This window comes from Apodemus sylvaticus, chromosome 6 (genome assembly GCF_947179515.1).
Source record: "Apodemus sylvaticus chromosome 6, mApoSyl1.1, whole genome shotgun sequence".
NCBI classification, from domain to species: Eukaryota; Metazoa; Chordata; class Mammalia; order Rodentia; family Muridae; genus Apodemus; species Apodemus sylvaticus.
The window spans coordinates 115,915,367-115,932,111 of record NC_067477.1 but is presented as its reverse complement, the minus strand read 5'-3'; the positions used below and the strand labels follow the sequence as shown (position 1 = coordinate 115,932,111).

The 16,745-nt window shown below is 48.8% G+C and overlaps 2 protein-coding genes across 4 annotated transcripts; one reads left to right on the top strand and one right to left on the bottom strand.

Moving 5' to 3' along the window:
• Nucleotides 1-7: 7 nt before the first annotated feature.
• Snx17 (sorting nexin 17) lies at nucleotides 8-5,521 on the bottom strand. The gene is made up of 15 exons (XM_052186268.1): nucleotides 5,256-5,521; nucleotides 4,768-4,842; nucleotides 3,784-3,901; nucleotides 3,222-3,286; nucleotides 2,858-2,968; nucleotides 2,675-2,765; nucleotides 2,453-2,540; nucleotides 2,163-2,232; nucleotides 1,832-1,924; nucleotides 1,536-1,739; nucleotides 1,127-1,252; nucleotides 935-1,012; nucleotides 724-798; nucleotides 590-631; nucleotides 8-509 (listed from the first exon to the last, which is right to left on the bottom strand). Exons 1-15 carry the CDS (start codon nucleotides 5,316-5,318, stop codon nucleotides 396-398), a joined length of 1,413 nt encoding a protein of 470 aa, XP_052042228.1. The 5' UTR covers nucleotides 5,319-5,521; the 3' UTR covers nucleotides 8-395.
• Nucleotides 5,522-5,606: 85 nt separating this feature from the next.
• Nucleotides 5,607-11,227, top strand: Eif2b4 (eukaryotic translation initiation factor 2B subunit delta). Of its 3 annotated transcripts, none has more exons than XM_052186266.1 (13): nucleotides 5,607-5,728; nucleotides 6,093-6,136; nucleotides 6,437-6,572; nucleotides 6,885-7,091; nucleotides 7,334-7,413; nucleotides 7,548-7,639; nucleotides 7,942-8,056; nucleotides 8,231-8,307; nucleotides 8,436-8,538; nucleotides 8,855-8,982; nucleotides 9,108-9,285; nucleotides 10,686-10,866; nucleotides 10,984-11,227. In XM_052186266.1, exons 1-13 carry the CDS (start codon nucleotides 5,698-5,700, stop codon nucleotides 11,181-11,183), a joined length of 1,572 nt encoding a protein of 523 aa, XP_052042226.1. In that variant the 5' UTR covers nucleotides 5,607-5,697; the 3' UTR covers nucleotides 11,184-11,227. The 3 variants fall into 3 exon arrangements, with proteins under 3 accessions (XP_052042226.1, XP_052042225.1, XP_052042224.1); XM_052186265.1 differs by having other exon boundaries at nucleotides 7,331-7,413; XM_052186264.1 differs by having other exon boundaries at nucleotides 5,626-5,728; nucleotides 5,951-6,136; nucleotides 7,331-7,413.
• Nucleotides 11,228-16,745: the final 5,518 nt, after the last annotated feature.

Here is a 16,745-nt window from a genome sequence, read left to right as displayed (position 1 = left end):
CCAAAGGTAGGCTGCAATCAGGCTGAGTTTAATGACGGGGAGCTGCTCAGACCATTCACAGACCTCTGCCCACCCTTTGCCCATGGGCCTGGCCCTGAAAGGCCAGAAGCAACCCATAGAGAGCTATAGTTCCTCTCTAAGGCAGGTAGCCACAGTCCCTTGGACTTTGTGCAAATACTAAATGCTAATTTGGCATCGAGAGCCAGTTCTGAAAAAGACAGTGATCTTTTGTGTAGCCAGCCCAGGAAAGGGAAGGTATGGTTAGGGGCCCCTGGCCAAGAGGAACAGAAAAGTAGGAAGGGAGGAGGAAAAGACTCCCTTAACTTGGGAGCATAGGCACAGGGCAAGTTTGTATAAATCTCCTCAGGCAGAGGGCAGACATCCAGACAGCTGAGTTACAGATCCTCATCTCCAATGCCCTCGAAGGCGAAATTGCCGTGGACGGCACTGGCACTGGCATCTGTGCTGGGACTGCCAATCCCCCGCAAGCTCACAGCACTCAGTTTACTCTGTAACAGAGGTGGGAGGAGGGTCAGAGGGTGGCAGCTTGTGAGGCCCTACAGTCAACCTCACCAACCCTGTAACTCACTGAGAGTTTGACCATGGCTTCCCGGCTGGCATCTGGTGACTCCTGGGGGAAAGGAGGCAGAAGAGTTAGATGTAGGAGTGGAGGGGAAGGAGAGGCCGGGCTGCGAACCAAGGCGCTAACTGACATTAACTTACGAGCAATGGTGGGGACTTCACTGCTTGCTGGCTGTCTGACCGTCTCAGGGTGCCCCCCACCCGCCGGCGCAGCATCTGAGGACAGACCCAAAGTACTGATGCAGATAGGAAAATTTACCTCAGAGCCCAACCACTTCCCTTCCTCCCAAGAGAAACCTTATTCCTAGGACAAAGCGGGGGCACACCCAGCTGCTCAGGCTCTACCGCTTACCTTCCTGATACTGCCCCCAGATTTCTTCACCATCAGCTCATCCACCATGGACTGCAGGCAGATGCTCATCATGATAGCCTGAGGATACGAGGCTCAGTCTGACTAGAGAAGTCATCCCCACCAGGTCTACAACAGGGACTCCCACTCACAGAGTCCTAAGCCTAGACCTGGGAACCTGAGGCGGGCTCATACCTGTGGGCTGGTGATGGTGACCCATTGGAGCCGGTCCTTGCTCATGAGGTATTCAAAAGCCAGTTCCAGGCGCACCTCACCCCGACCCCGGCTTGGGCTGTTCGTGCCCCCACTGGGGAGTGGCACCTAGAAGAGGAATGGGGCTCAGGCTGCATTCATCTCGGCCAAGTTGTGGACCTCTGTAGCCTGGAAGCTTAAGGCTTGCCAGATCTCCATCTCAGAATGCCTCGCATGGGAATTCTCATCCCCAGTCAGTCACAGAAGAAAGCCACATGTGCTAATCCCAGCCATTGGGAAGCTGAGGTGGGAGGGTCATGAGTTCAAAGACAACTGGGCCAGAGCTAGAAGCTGTCTCAAAAAAAAAAAAAGAAAGAAAGAAAAGGAAGGAAGGAAGGAAAGAAAAACTCACAGAGGAGGTGACACGCCAGCACCGCATTCGGGTAACCCGGAAAGAGCCTTCGCGGAGTTGCTGGCCTGGTAGTCGCAGCTGGAGACTGAGCTCACTGTTGCCTGCACTGACCACAACAGGGCAATCCTTCTCTGGAAAGTCTGCCACACAGGCATCAAAGCGCAGATAGCCATAGTGCCGCAGAGTCTGGGCCAGCCGCAAGAACTGAAAAATGGTCACCAGGTGTGGTTAGTTAGGAGACGGAGCAGCTCAGAGCTAGTAACCCTTGCAGGGAGACAAGGCAAAAACCAGCTCACCTCCTTTTTTGAGACCTTCTCTTGCAGAGATTTGAGCTGCCGGTGCTGCTCTTTGGTGACTAGGATCCAGCCATGCTCAATGTCTGACACCGTCTACATAGGGTGGAGACAATACTTCCAGTGACGTGATCAAAGTGAACTCTGTCAGCATGAGCTAAGAGCTAATTGCAGGGAGACCTTGACCGTATCAGTTTACAGAGCCAGCGTAAGGAGCTCCGACCATATTCTAGGAACTTCCTCATGAACCGAGAACCAGTCATGGAGTTTTCTTCGGAAAGTGGAATACCAGAGTCACTTGAGGGCAAGGGTTCTGAGGCAGCTCCAAACTCACCTGAGCATAAAGCAGGTTCAGGCCAACCCGGTTCTCCATGACATCATCGTCATAGGCGGAGTCCCAATAACTGTGAGGCCAAGAGGTGGAAGTGGGTAATGGGCAAAGGTAGAATGGAAAACAGGCAGCAAACCACTGCAGCGACGGGGCAATTAGCGGTGGAGAATGGGAGAAGGGTGGGAGGCGTGATACAACATCCACTGCTGTTCCCTCAGTGAGATAGAGCTACTACAGTCTGAGGCCCAGCCGTCCCGCCCACGCCCTCCTCTGCTTTAAGGCTCAGCCCTGACCTCTTTCTGAGCACAATCTTATACTCTTGACTCCGAAGACTGGTGACAGATACATAAGGCAGCTCGAACTCCTGCAGCTTCCGCACAACTACAGGTTAAAAAAGGAAAGTGCCATGAGACTGAAGAGGAAGGAGAACCACGGACGTGCTTGGAGGAAATGCCCCAGCCTGGCATCAGGAGCGTGCTGCCTGACAGCAAGCAGTAAAGGCCAGCGACACTCACAAGAAAAGGCTCCGTCTTCTTTTTCTCGAACAAGGAAGAGACTAAAATATCCGATCAAGTCATCTGGAAGATCCAGCTTTGCAGCCACAGCCTGGGAACAGGAAGTACAACTCAACCAACCAGCTCTTAGTGCAGAATCTAGTGTGCCCTGGGCACTTGGGCTGTCTTCCACAAACACCTCACCTCCAAGACATCTTCTGTCTGGTCAGAAGTCAGCACAGTGACCAGAACTTTCTGTCCATTGCTGAGCAGCACTTCCAAGGAAACCTCCTCTGTGGGGACCTGTTGTGTCTCCTGTAAGAACAAATGAGATGGGGGCACTGCCTTGTTAATGTAGGTCTTAGGGTCCAGCTCAGATGCACCCCACTTTCCTAACCCCCTCTGATATGATCCTTAAATAAAGGCTGGCCTTTTCTTGACTTCAGTGGTACAGTAGAAGGTTTGTTCCATTAAAAAAAAAAAAAGGTACCAGGAAATAACCATGTAATTAAAATGGCTTGGCCCCACCAGGTCTTCTCTTAAATATGGACTCTACCCAAAGCCTCACCTGTTGGGCCCGACGCAGAAAGCTATTAAAGGTCTCACTGCTCCCAAGCAATGGGTCTTGCCGAACTGTGGGGTCAAGAGAACAACGTTCTAGTAACTTAAGACTCACTCTTAGCTTCCCCGCCCGAATCCTCTTCTTATTAGGTCCCCCAACCCCATTTCCTGGGCTGATGGTGGCCTGCCACACCCCCAGCTGGCCTCACCTCACACACTGTTTGCATAAATTCTTCACCTGCCCCACCCTTGGCTGCCATCTAGTTGAGTCCAGTCTACAGAACTAGGGAAATAACAATGATGTTAATCTAAAGCATATCAGATACAAAGTTCTCCCCACAAATTACTCTCAATTCTAGTATTAATACTAATATTTCTCAGAGATAAGTTTCCATATGGCTTTACTAATATGGAACATTTCAAATCCATGATGGCTGTTCACTTTGCTGATTAACATCAGACAAGAGACTTGTAAATCTGACCATTAATTAAGATGGGGCTTTCGACAGCCACCTGATTGTCTCTCCCTGTGGCTCACGCACCAGCCTAGAGCTCATCCGCGCACTCACCAGCCTGCATGTACTTCTCCAGCTGTTCCCTCCTCTGCTCCACCTCTGCAGGCGTCAAAGAGAAAAGCTTCTTTGGGGGGAATGCAGGAAGCACGTTGGCCCCATACTCCTTCCGAAGCTATGCAGAGAAAATATACAATTCTTCACATAAACACGAGAACTGAGAGGTGACAACTGAGCTTCACCCAAGTCCTCCTGGGTTCCTATAATTCTTAAAAGTCATGTGACCAAAAAATGACTTTGGCAGAGGCAGGACACCCCCACCCCCAAGGATCTTAGGTATAAATTCTAGTATGTATTAATGTATATGAGCACCTTCACATTACAGGGTGGGTTTCCATGGGGACCAGAAGCCTTTTGATTGACCTAGGAAGACTGTTCAGTAGAGAACATTTATAGGGGACACTTATGTGCACAAATAATAAAGTCATAGTACGCTCTGTGTGTTAAAGGGACTTTGCTGATCAAAGAATCTATTTTCATCTGGAGAAAATAAGGCCTGAAGAAATTAGGTAACGTCCAGGACTGACAGCTAGTAGAAACAGGGTTCTCTAGAGACATAAATACAGAGCTCACTGGTGAGGATGGGGGACATTGCATTCATCAGTGGTACATGGCCACCGGGCATCTTACACACTGAAAGGACCAAGAACACACAAGGAAATCAGTGAATGGTTTGTATTAATCGGGGGAATTAATTTCCAAGTTATAGCTTAGGTGATGGAAGGAATGGCTAACAGGGTTCCGTTTTTCCATGCGGGGCAAAGGATGAAAAAGCACCCAGCTCAGAGAAGGGAGGATGTGTGAGTACTGGGAAGAGCAGGAACTGTGAGAGATGCTCAGAGCGTTTCCGGAAATGTCATGCTAACAGAGTCGCCTTCCACTGTAGCAGTAGAGCTTATAGGGGGATGTAATGAAAGGGGTTTAACGCCTATGGGTATGGAAGGGCTTGAAGCTGCATCTAGACAGGGGTGCTAGTCCCACCTGCTCGTGCAGCCCCAGAAGCTGGCTGTAGCGCACCCGACAGTGCAAGACTCCATTCACGTGAATGTTATAGGCCTGAGGACACAAAAGCAGGCAAACATCTCAGGGTCGACGTCCAAACCACCTCTTGCCCCAGAAACCTGTCCGGAAGTTGCCTGACAGATCCGTCTGCGCAACGCTCCGAGACTTCCCGGGATTTAGCCTGGTTTTCCCCCCAAGTCCGGGTTCCAAGCAGAAGGCCTAGTCCAAGGGAAACTCGGGCGCTTGTGCGGCAGTATCCCTCCCGGAGATGACAGTAATGCCCACCACCAGAGCAGTCGCTGTCTGGCCGGGGAAAGCAATCGCCCAAAGAACCTATTGGAGCTTGGGGTGACTTCAGTACGAAGCTGAGACATGAGATGGCTTCCAGTGAGGTTCGAAAGCTGGAGGCAGCTCCGAGAGTTACGGCCCGTTATCCCCGCCCCGGCCCAGCTCTAACAGCTCCTCACCACGTAGGCGGAGCCGCCGCTGTCCCCGCTGCGGGACTCCGTTTCAGGAATGGAAAAGTGCATGTTCCCTAAGGCAGAGCTCCGTACTACCAGGGCCGCAGCGGCTCTGCTCGCTTGCCTCCACCACTCAGCGCGTCTCCGCAGCCCAGCTCGCCATTTTGGGGGGCCTGAACTCCGAGGTGGGAAGGCTGTAGGACGTCGGCTCTGCGAGCAGCAACCTCGGCATGCTGGGAGCTGTAGTCGAGGGACGGAGACTATCCTAATTGGGAACCCAACATCCTTTGGTCCTCACCACGATCCGTAGTCCGGGGCGGGACCCAGTGCACGCCGGAAGTTGTAGTCCGCTGGGGACTGACTCCGCGGGAGGCGTCAGGGGAGCCAGCAGCCCAGGTGGCGCTGTAGTGTGAGTGACCTCGGCGGGAGGAGCCTAAGACCCACAGTCATGGCTGCGGTGGCGGTGGCTGTTCGCGAAGGTGAGTGAAGGGCTACATGCACCAACTGGTAGAAAAGCAGATGAGCACTGGATCGCTGATGCGGGGTACCAAGCGCCTTTGGGCCTTGCCGCCGGGTTTCAGCGCATCGCGGGACTCTGGTTTACAAGATCTAGGGCGCCGCCGGGTGCTGCTTGCCGGCTGTTCCCAAAAGGGTGACTGACCCTTTTCCTCCCCCGCCTGTCCTTTGATCCTGCCGCGCAGTGCGTCCCCACGCGGATCCCGGAGCGCCTCGCGCCCGGCAGCCGAGCTGTGGTCATGCCAACCCAGCAGCCAGCTGCGCCGACGAGTCTCAAGTCCTCCCGGAGCCTCTCTGGCTCACTCTGTGCCCTGTTTTCTGATGCAGAATCGAGATCCGAGATGAAGACTGAACTTTCTCCTCGGCCCGGGGTAAGTGATGGAGAGACCTCCCAAGTCGCCTGTCAAGAGCTACACAGAAAGCTGTGTCACCTTCATTCGGCCCCATCTCCCTCCCTTTTCATCTCATCTCTTAGACCTAGGAGATTTTACAGAGCTTAACGGTGTGTGACAATGGCTCTGAAGAAGTTTCTCTTCTTACTTATGTAGATTTGTAACAGAAGTCAGAGAGTGTTAGGAACTTAACCCTGTGGGAATCTAGTAAGCATCCAGTATTGTTAATACACTTTTGGAATTGCCTGGGGTAGAGCAGTTCCCGTGTCTGTGTCTCAGGCAGCGGGACGGGAGTTGACCCAAGAAGAGAAGCTTCAGCTTCGTAAAGAAAAGAAACAGCAGAAGAAGAAACGGAAGGAGGAAAAGGGGACAGACCAAGAAATTGGCTCTGCTGTATCTGCAGCTCAATGTCAAGGTTCGGGGACTCTTTAAAAGGCTGGGGGTAGGAGGCTGTTCGAGGGATTTGCAAAGGGAGATAGAACAAAGTTGATCTGAGCAAGTACAAAAAAGGTTACTTGGAAGGCAGAGCCAGGTGGTGGTGGCTGGTGGTGGCTCACAGCACACCTTTGACCCCAGCACTAAGGAGGCAGAGGCAGGTGGATCTCTGGTGAATTCCAGCCTCAGTCAAAAAGGGGAAAAAAATTAGATAAGGTAAAGGGGAAACTTTAGTTGGGGCAAAGAGATCACCACCTAGGGCTTGGGCACCTCTTCCCTCTGTTTTTAATAGATTCAACCAGAGACCTCCCAGGACCTGGTAGTCAGTTGGGAGGTACTGCTGGGGAGAAACTTCCAGCTGGCCGGAGTAAGGCAGAACTTCGAGCCGAAAGGAGAGCCAAGCAGGAGGCAGAGCGGGCCCTGAAACAGGCAAGAAAAGGGGAACAAGCAGGGCCCCCTCCTCAGGCCTGCCCCAGCACAGCTGGAGAAGCCACCTCAGGTATCTATCTCCTCTTCATGCCCACACTCCAGTTACCCCAGTTCTGCCAACACGGGCTCCTGTTCTTACCTTAGGAGACAGAGTTTAAAGTTTTTCCTGTGAACTCCATCTTTGCCCCTGTTGTGACTCCCCCAGCTCTGTCTTCCCAACTCCCTGTGTGCTCTGCTGTCCCACACGGACTGATCATATCACCTGTCTCGAGATGTATAGAGTCTTGAGAGCATCTTCTTAACTTTCAGCAGTTAAGCGTGTCCCTGAGCACACCCAGGCTGATGACCCCACACTTCTGAGGAGGCTCCTTAGAAAGCCAGATCGACAACAGGTAGGAAGTGGGTCTGGTACCTGGAGAACTGCCCCGGCAAGGTCTGGAAAAGCACAGAGTATTGGGGTCAAAGAAATGAGTTTACTTTATTTCCTGCCTAGTCCCGTTTGGTTACATCCCTTTGCTTCATCAAGGTTCCTACACGAAAGGATTATGGATCCAAAGTCAGTCTCTTCTCCCACCTACCCCAGTACAGCAGACAAAGCTCCTTGACCCAGTATATGAGGTAGGCGAACTCAGAAATGCACCTGCCTTTGCCTCCCAAGTGCTGGGATTAATGGCGCGTGCCACCACTACCCGGCAGGTGTAACTTTTAAGTCAGTCTGAGGAGATTGAGGAACTCAAGAGTTAAAAGTAACTGGAACTTGAGATGGGATGTGTGGGTGTGTGGGTGGGGTACAAACTCAAGGCAAAACTGCAGGAAAGGGGGGAGCTCCTGCTAGTGAAGGCAGGTTCTTCTCATGAGGGGCAGGGGCCAAGAGGTACTCAAGTTCCCTTAAAAAGTCTGTGACACCGCCATCCCATCAGCATCCCATCCTCTGTGATCCACCCAGCCATGGTGCGACTCGGTCTGCAGTACTCCCAGGGCCTCATCAGCGGCTCCAATGCCCGGTGCATCGCGCTGCTTCGTGCTCTGCAGCAGGTATGTCCAGTTCTATCCTCTATGACCCTGCCCCATCCCCTAAGGCTGCCCCAGCACGATGGTCCTTTCAGGGACAAAGCAACGACTCTCATAATCTGAACACTTCCCTAGTGACACAGCGTGTGCCTGTCCCATACCAGAGACCTTCCTTAAGGGGTATGTTGTATTCTACAGGTGATTCAGGATTACACAACACCTCCCAGCGAGGAACTCTCCAGGGATCTTGTAAATAAACTAAAACCCTACATCAGGTGAGCACAGCTGTGCAGGTCCATTTGCGCCTTACCTAGTCCCCTCTGATGCCTTTCTGGACTTTGATTGTGCTCTTCTCTCTGTAAGTCCTAATCAGTTGCACAAACCTGAAGTATTGTTGTTGCAGCTTCCTGACCCAGTGCCGCCCCATGTCGGCAAGTATGTGCAACGCCATCAAGTTCCTTAACAAGGAGGTCACTGGTGTGAGCAGCTCCAAGCGGGAAGAGGAGGTAATGAAGGATTCTGGGAGTGGGCAAGGCACACACCTGTGGTTAGGATAAGCACCATGTTCTGAACTCCCAGAAGACGTGTGTAGACATGCCACGGGGCCCTGGTCACGGCTCAGGGGAGCACTTAGGCCCTTGCACACAGACCCAGTGTTACAGACAAGTAAATGGCCCAAGACAGTCTCATCCTGGTTGACCTAGAGCTCAGTAGGTAGGCCAAGCTGGCCTCGGATTCAGAGATCCCCTGCTTCCTGAGTGCTGGGATACAGGTGTGTGCCCACCCGAGGGTGAGCTGCATCTGTGTTCTCTCAACACTTAGGCCAAGTCAGAACTTAGAGAAGCCATCGATCGGTATGTGCAAGAGAAGATTGTGCTTGCAGCTCAGGCAATTTCACGATTTGCTTCTAAGAAGATCAGTGACGGGGACGTGATCCTGGTATATGGATGGTACGGTCAACACCTGAGCGAGAAAACTGGGGAGGGGAATGGCCAGTAAGACTGTCCTTGCCTTTGCAGACAGGCTGGCAGACAGCCAGTCCCTTGAATAACATCTCTTCTCCGTCTGTGTCTAGCTCATCTCTGGTGACGAGAATTCTCCAGGAAGCCTGGGTTGAGGGCAGGCGGTTTCGGGTGGTGGTGGTGGACAGCCGGCCCCGGTTGGAAGGAAGGCACATGCTTCACTCTCTTGTCCGTGCTGGGGTCCCTACCTCCTATCTGCTGATTCCTGCAGCCTCCTACGTGCTCCCAGAGGTGAGGGTTCTCACAGGGAAGGAACTCCAGAGATAAAGAGAACGACATAGTAATACCAGCATAATAGTCTTACCTTTTGTTCTTTTTTTACATTTATTTATTGTGACAGGGACTAAGGAAATAGTCAGGGTAGGGCGGGGCGGGGCCAGGGCAAAGGCAATGTGCCCCTGGAAGTCAGGGGGACCATTCGTAAGAATCAGTTCTTTTCTGTCTTTTTCTGGTTGTTGTTGTTGTTGTTGTTTGTTTTGGTTTATTGTCGGTATTTTGTTTTGTTGAGACAAGGTTTCTCTGTGCACTAGTCATGTAGCCCTGACTGTCCTGGAGCTTGATTTGTAGACCAGGCCAGCCTTGAACTCACAAGAGATCACCTGCCGCCATCCCTGACTGGATCAGTTCTTTCTTTCCACCATTTATGTCCTGAGAATAGAAATTCAGAATGCCAGGCTTCACAGTGACTTTACCCTGTGAGCCACCTCAGTGGCCCTTACCTCTTAGTTATATATTTGATTGCTTATTATATTTTGGGGAGATAGGGTTCTCCGTATAGCCTTTTTTGTGAGGGGAGGAGAGGAGTCAAAGGTCCCATGTGTAGTCCTGGCTGGCCTGGAATCTACAGGCACCTGCTTGTCTTTCTTTCCCAAACACTGGGATCAAAGGTGTGTCCCACCACACCCAGCACTTTTATCCTTAATAGGAAAAAGCAACGAGCTTCTGGGTGTAGCATTTGGGAGACCAAGGCAGGTGGATCTCTGAGTTCAAGGCCAGCCTGGTCTACAGAAAAGGCTGGTGAGATGGCTCAACCAGTTAAGAGCTTAACTACTTGGCTGCTCTTCCAGAGGTCCTGAGTTCAATTCCCAGCAACCACATGGTGGCTCATGACCATCTATCTATCAGGCAATCTGATGCCCCCTTCTGATATTTGGGTGTACATGCAGCAAAGCACTCATCAATACATACATACATAAATAAGTAAATAAAATTTTTAAAGAGAGAAAGAAAAAGCAACTTTGATATGCAGTAGTACAGTGTAGCTATTACAAGAACATTAAAGTAGCCGGGCAGTGGTGGCGCATGCGTGTAATCCCAGCACTCTGGGAGCCAGAGGCAGGCGGATTTCTGAGTTCAAGGCTAGCCTGGTCTACAGAGAGAGTTCCAGGACAGCCAGGGCTACACAGAGAAACCGTGTCTCAAAAAAAAAAAAAGAACATTAAAGTAGCAGCCATCAGTAGGAATAGGCAGTTTCGCTGTTCTGTGATGATAAAAGATGGCAGCTGTTTTCTAAGAGCAGTCAACGAAGTTTGTTGCTCACTGTTGCTGTTCTGGGCAGAAGTGGGGAACTTTATTATATACTAAATAACATGACTTTTTCCCCCCATTTCCACATTGTCTAAAACAAACAGGTTTCTAAGGTGCTATTGGGAGCTCATGCACTCCTGGCCAATGGGTCTGTGATGTCTCGGGTGGGGACAGCACAGTTGGCCCTGGTGGCTCGAGCTCATAACGTTCCAGTACTGGTCTGCTGTGAAACATACAAGTTCTGTGAGCGTGTGCAGACTGATGCCTTTGTCTCCAACGAGCTAGGTAAGCAGAGCGGAGCGGAGGCTTTTGGGTCCCCGAGGAAACTTAAGACAGGGAGGAGGGATTAACCAGGTCCTCTTTGCTAAAAGGATGTTAACGCCCACTTCTCATTGACCGCAGATGACCCCGACGATCTCCAGTGTAAGCGGGGAGACCAGGTGGCCCTGGCTAACTGGCAGAACCAGCCATCACTCCGGTTGTTGAATCTGGTCTATGACGTGACTCCTCCTGAGCTGGTGGATCTGGTGATCACGGAGTTGGGCATGATCCCTTGCAGTTCTGTGCCTGTTGTCCTTCGAGTCAAGAGCAGTGACCAGTGAAAGGGAAGAAGGGTTAATAAAAAACTTACTCCCTACTCCCATAACTCTGCTGCCTTTGTATCTTCGGGCATCTCTACCTCTTAGGTCAGGACCCCACACTCTGCCACCTTTGTCGCCACATGAACTTGTCTGTGGAAACCTTCTAAGGTGCTTAGCTCCAGGCTATTGCTTTGGAGCAAGATGGTTTAGGTAGGTGTCAAACCTGTTCATAGACCAGGCACAGTGGCACTCCCAGAATTCTCCTTTAATCCCAGGAGGGGTAGCCAGTCTCTATACACTTAAAGGCCAGCCTGGTCTACATGTGAGTTCCAAGACAGCTAGGGTTACAGGGTGAGACCTTGTTTCAAAAGCAACTTCTAGAGTTGGAGAGGTGGGTCAGCAGTTAGGGACACTGGCTGTTTTTCCAGAGGACCTGTGTTAGAATTCCAGCAGCCATGTGGTGGCTCACGCCATCTGTAACTCTAGTCTCAGGATATCCATTGCCCTCTTCTGAACTCAGGCACCAGGCATGCTTGTGATACACATACACACAGACAAAATACGCATACACATAATAGGTAGGCACACTGGCACTTGCCTTTAATCCCAGAACTTTGGAGGCAAAGGCAAGAAGATCTCCCAAGTTTGAGGCCAGCCTGGTCAATACCAAAAAGTTCCAGGATTACATAAAGAAACCCTGTCTCAAAAGTAAAACCCTAAATAAATATAATTTAAAAATAAAAACATTTTTAAACAAAAACTATTCATGTCTTGAGTCATTAGTGCTAGTATTTTGTGTAGTGCCTGAGGCAGGAATGAGGAGGAATATAAATATATAAGTCATGACTAGAAATAGTGGGCCTTTATCTCCGATGCAGAAGCAGAAAGACCAAGTCAGAAAGCCAAGGGTGGAGCTGTAACTTAGTCTTAGAACACACGCTTACCTTCAACAGGCTTTGGGGCTGTCTTCAGCACAAGTCCTAGCCGCAGTTAATAATTTGGCACTTATTCATTAATTTATCTATTTATTGGCTTTTTGAGACAGGGTTTCTGTGTGTATCCCTGACTGTCATAGAACTCGCTCTATAGTCCAGGATGACCTGCCTCTGCTTCCTGAATGCTGGAGCTAAGGCATGCACTGCCACACCCAGTTCTAAATTGGCATTTATGTCAGGAATAGTTGTGCCCTTTTCTAATGTTAGATCAGTATGTCTATATGAAATCTTACAGATGAGAAAAGGAAGTCACAGAGAGGTTAAGTTACTTAGCCAAGGGAGCACAGCTGAGGCATAAGAAGAGATTTATTTAAGATAACAGTTCATCAGAACTTAAGTCAGGATGTGCTCACCAGCTTTCTGAATTCAAATCATCTTTCAGATTTTCATTTTGGGCTGGAGAGATGGTTCAGTGGTTAAGAGCACTGACTGTTCTTCCAAAAATGCTGAGTTCAATTCCCAGCAACCACATGGTAGTAGTTCACACCTGTCATTTATGGGACCTGATGACCTCTTCTGATGTGTCTGAAGATAGCTACAGTGTACTCATATACATAAAATAATAAGTAATTTTTAAAAATGTTTAGCTGGGCGGTGGTGGCGCATGCCTGTAATCCCAGCACTCTGGGAGGCAGAGGCAGGTGGATTTCTGAGCTCGAGGCCAGCCTGGTCTACAGAGTGAGTTCTAGGATAGCTAGGGCTGTATAGAGAAACCCTGTCTCGAGAGAAAAAAAAAAAAAAAAAAAAAAAAAGCAAATCCAAAAAACACAAAAAAAATTTTTTTTTTCATTTTTTGGACAGTTGTTTACGTAACCTACAGCTGTTGTCAAGGATGACCTTGAGGTAAAGTGGAAACACACTTCAGTCAGGAACCAGGGACAGATCTCTGTAATCTGAGGCCAGCCTAAACTACATAGTGAGTCCCTGTCTCAAAAAAATAAAAAATAAAGTCGCCAATGGGCTGTGGTAGCACAAGTCTTTGCCTTTAGTCACAGCATTCCAGAGAGAGGCAGGCAGATCTCAGAGTTCAATGCCAGTCTGTCTGGTCTATAGAGCAAGTTCCAGGACACACAGGGTTAAATAGAGACACCCCAGCAAAAAAAGGACCCTGAATTTAACTCTCCCCTGGCTTCAGCTTCCCAAGTACTGGGGTTACAGATATGCACCAACACCTGTAGTATCCAAGGCACTGGGGACTGAGCTCAGGGCTTCCTGTCTGCATGCCAGGCTAGCATTCAACCAGCTCAGCCATGTGCCTAGTCCTTTGAGGCGGGTGGTTGGTTTTGTCTTTTGAGACAAGTTGTTGGCTATGATTCTAGGAATGATGGCTCAGGCCTGTAACCCAGCATTTGGAAGGCAGTGACAAAGGAATCAGACTCAAGGCCACACACAGTGAATTTGAGGCCAGCCTGGACTACACGGAAACCTGTCTTAAAAAGGGGGCTGAGAAAGGCAGCTTACTACTCTTGCAGAAGACCTGGTTTTAGATTCCAGAACACAGGTGTCTCATCTGCTCCCAGTTCCAGAGTATCTAATACCCTCAGGCCTTCAGTAGCATCTACACACGTGTGGTGCAAATAAACTCACACAAACATACACACAGAAAAATAATTTTTAAAAGTGGTGGTGGTAGGGGCTGGAGAGATGGCTCAATGGTTAAGAGCATTGGCTGCTCTTCCAGAGATCCTAAGTTCAATTCCCAGCAACTGCCTGGTGGCTCTCAGCCATCTGTAATGGGATCTGATGCTCTCTTCTGGTATGACTGAAGATAACTACAGTGTACTCATATAAAATAATTTTAAAAAATGATGTTGGCTTTCCTCACATCTTCCAAATGCTGGGGACTGCAGGTACAAGCCACAGTGCCTTGCTTGCTTTTATGGGCTTCAGGTTAACATAAGTGTAGGAAGATAGAAAAAGTACCTTCAGTGTGAGCTAAACAGGATCCCAGAATGATGTGACTGGATCTAGTGTAGTCTTCACTGAGTAACATCTTACCAAGTCCTTGAAAAATATTTTCTTAGCAAAAGAATGAGGAGGCAAAGCAGCAGGAAAACAAAACAGTTTAGACATGAAAAATAGTCCCTAGAGGGAACGGCCAGCTTCAGAGTCAAGAATGTGATGTTAGAAACGAAGCCTAATGCTGATAGCTAAAGCAGCAAAGGTAAGCGGGCTTGACTGCGAGAGCAACTACTAGGAACCTATTGAACAGATCATCTATGTGTCTATAAAGGTGTATTTTGTTGCTGTGTTTTTTAAATTTTCATGTAGGACAAAGGGAGAGTGAACTGTGCACAGAATTCTCATCATCAATGCAACAATTACCAAAACTTGACACTTTTTGTTTCCTTTGAGCAAGGTCTCACAGCCTTGAACTCTGTAGCTGGTGCTAGCCTTAAACTCAGGCTCATCCCACTACCACTTAAGTGCTGAGTGAATATGCTACAAACTGGCTTCTGTTTGATTTTAGTACATTTTGTGTGGTGGAGCACATGAAGCAGTGAGGAGACAGCTTTATCTCTCCAGCCCTTAGTCTTCGTTTTCTTTCTTTCTTTTCCTTCTTTTTCCTTTCTTCTTTCTTTCCTTCTTTCTTTTCTTCCTTCCTTCCTTCCTTTCTCTTTTCTTTCTTTCTTTCTTTCTTTCTTTCTTTCTTTCTTTCTTTCTTTCTTTCTTTCTTTCTTTCCTTTCTTCCTCTCCTCTCCTTTCCTTTCCTTTCCTTTCTCCTTTCCTTTCCGTTCCTTTCCTTTCCTTTCTTTCCTTCCCCCAAGGGTTACTCTGTATAGCCCTGGCTGTCCTGGAACTCACTCTGTAGACCAGGCTGACCTCGAACTCAGAAATCTGCCTGCCTCTGCCTCCCAGAGTGCTGGGATTACAGGCGTGCACCACCACTGCCCGGCATGACTCTTTTTCTTAAGTGGTATAAACTCATTTCTCTAAGTCCTGTAATTTCCTTTTTGGTAGGGATACCTACATGGGTCAAAGTGCTTCCTGGTGCTTCGTATCAGGAAGCAAGCAATAGTGTGTGATTTTATCTTTAGTAATGAGTATGTCCTGGCATTTTAAGGTTTCCTGAACTTTTCATTTAGTAGTTTTATCCAACTGCTATTGGCTATCTAAACAATTGCACTGAAATATAAAAGTGTTTTTCTCTAACTCTCATTCTTTCCATATTTAGTAATGACAGTCATTTTAGAGGGTATGATGGCACATGCCTGCAAGACGGCCAGCGCAGGGAAGGCTGAGGCAGAAGAATCGTGCATTTGTGGCCAGCGTAGGCTACTACAGAACTCAAATGAGAAAGGGAGGTTGGGAGAGTAAGTTCCTCACGCCACTTTGTTTTTCTAAACTCTAAATCATACTGGAAAGGCAGGATGAATACTTAATTGTTCCCTTCTACTCTCTAGTGTTTGCTTTTCAGACAGGGTCTTATCACATGGGCCAGGCTGTCCTTGAAGGGCACTTGACCTTCCACATGCTTCGACGTGCTGGGTCTCTGGGCTTTGGACTACCATACTTGGTGGCATCTTTTTATTTTAGATCAGTATGAGTAAGCACCACTCAGTCATCACATTAGAACAGATCAACAGGGTTAGAGTCATGCTTTAGAAAGATAACTGTCAGCCGGGTGTGGTGGCGCACACCTTTGATCCTAACACTTGGGAGGTAGAGGCAGGCAGATTTCTGAGTTTGAGGCCAACCTGGTCTACAGAGTGAGTTTCAGGACAGTCAGGGCTACACAGAGAAACCCTGTCTCAAAAAACAAAAATAAAAAAAAGTATGTGCTAAGGTTGAGCCACACCACAACTAAAAACAGGTTTTTCCAGTAAATAACAATCTCAGAGGTCACAATATGATCAAATATCCTTCAACAGCAATGCAGTAATAGAAGCCTAGAAACCACATAAATACTTAGTAGTGTCAGTAAAGGACTAAGTAATTAACTGCATAGAATTAGATGCTAGGTAAGTAGCTACATAGTTACATATTAATTAACTAAGCAGGCAAGTAGGAGACTTTCTTTTTTTGTTGTTGTTTTTTTTTTTTGTTGTTGTTGTTTTTTCCCAAGTGCTGGGATTACAGGCGTGTGCCACTATGCCCAGTGCAGTAGGAGACTTTAATATACAAAAATACAACAGTATATAGAAGTGTATTCAGTTGAAAGTAGCCAGACAGGGGCTGAAGAGAGATCTCAGGGGTTAAAGCTGCATGCTGCTCTTTCGGAGGACCAGCTTCCCAGTACCCATGTTAGGTGGCTTCCAGCACCAGGTGACCTAACGCCCTCTTCTGGCCTCGAAAGGCACCCACAAGCATGTGTGCATACTCTCTCACACATGCGCACAAGAATTGATTTGTTTTGTTGTTTATGACAAAATAGACATGGAGGCTTGTGCTGGCAGTGAGAGCGCTTAGGAGGCTGGTGCAGAGCAGCTACGGGGAGGGGATGAGGTCCATCAAGGGGGATTTCAGTCTAAGTACATAAAATGTGTTGGTCCAACAATGAGAAACAGATCAACTGTCTGTGGCCTTGGTGATGTCTGAAAAGAGCCTTCACCCATTGCATCTTAAATTTTGAGCTGTGAGAATCTTT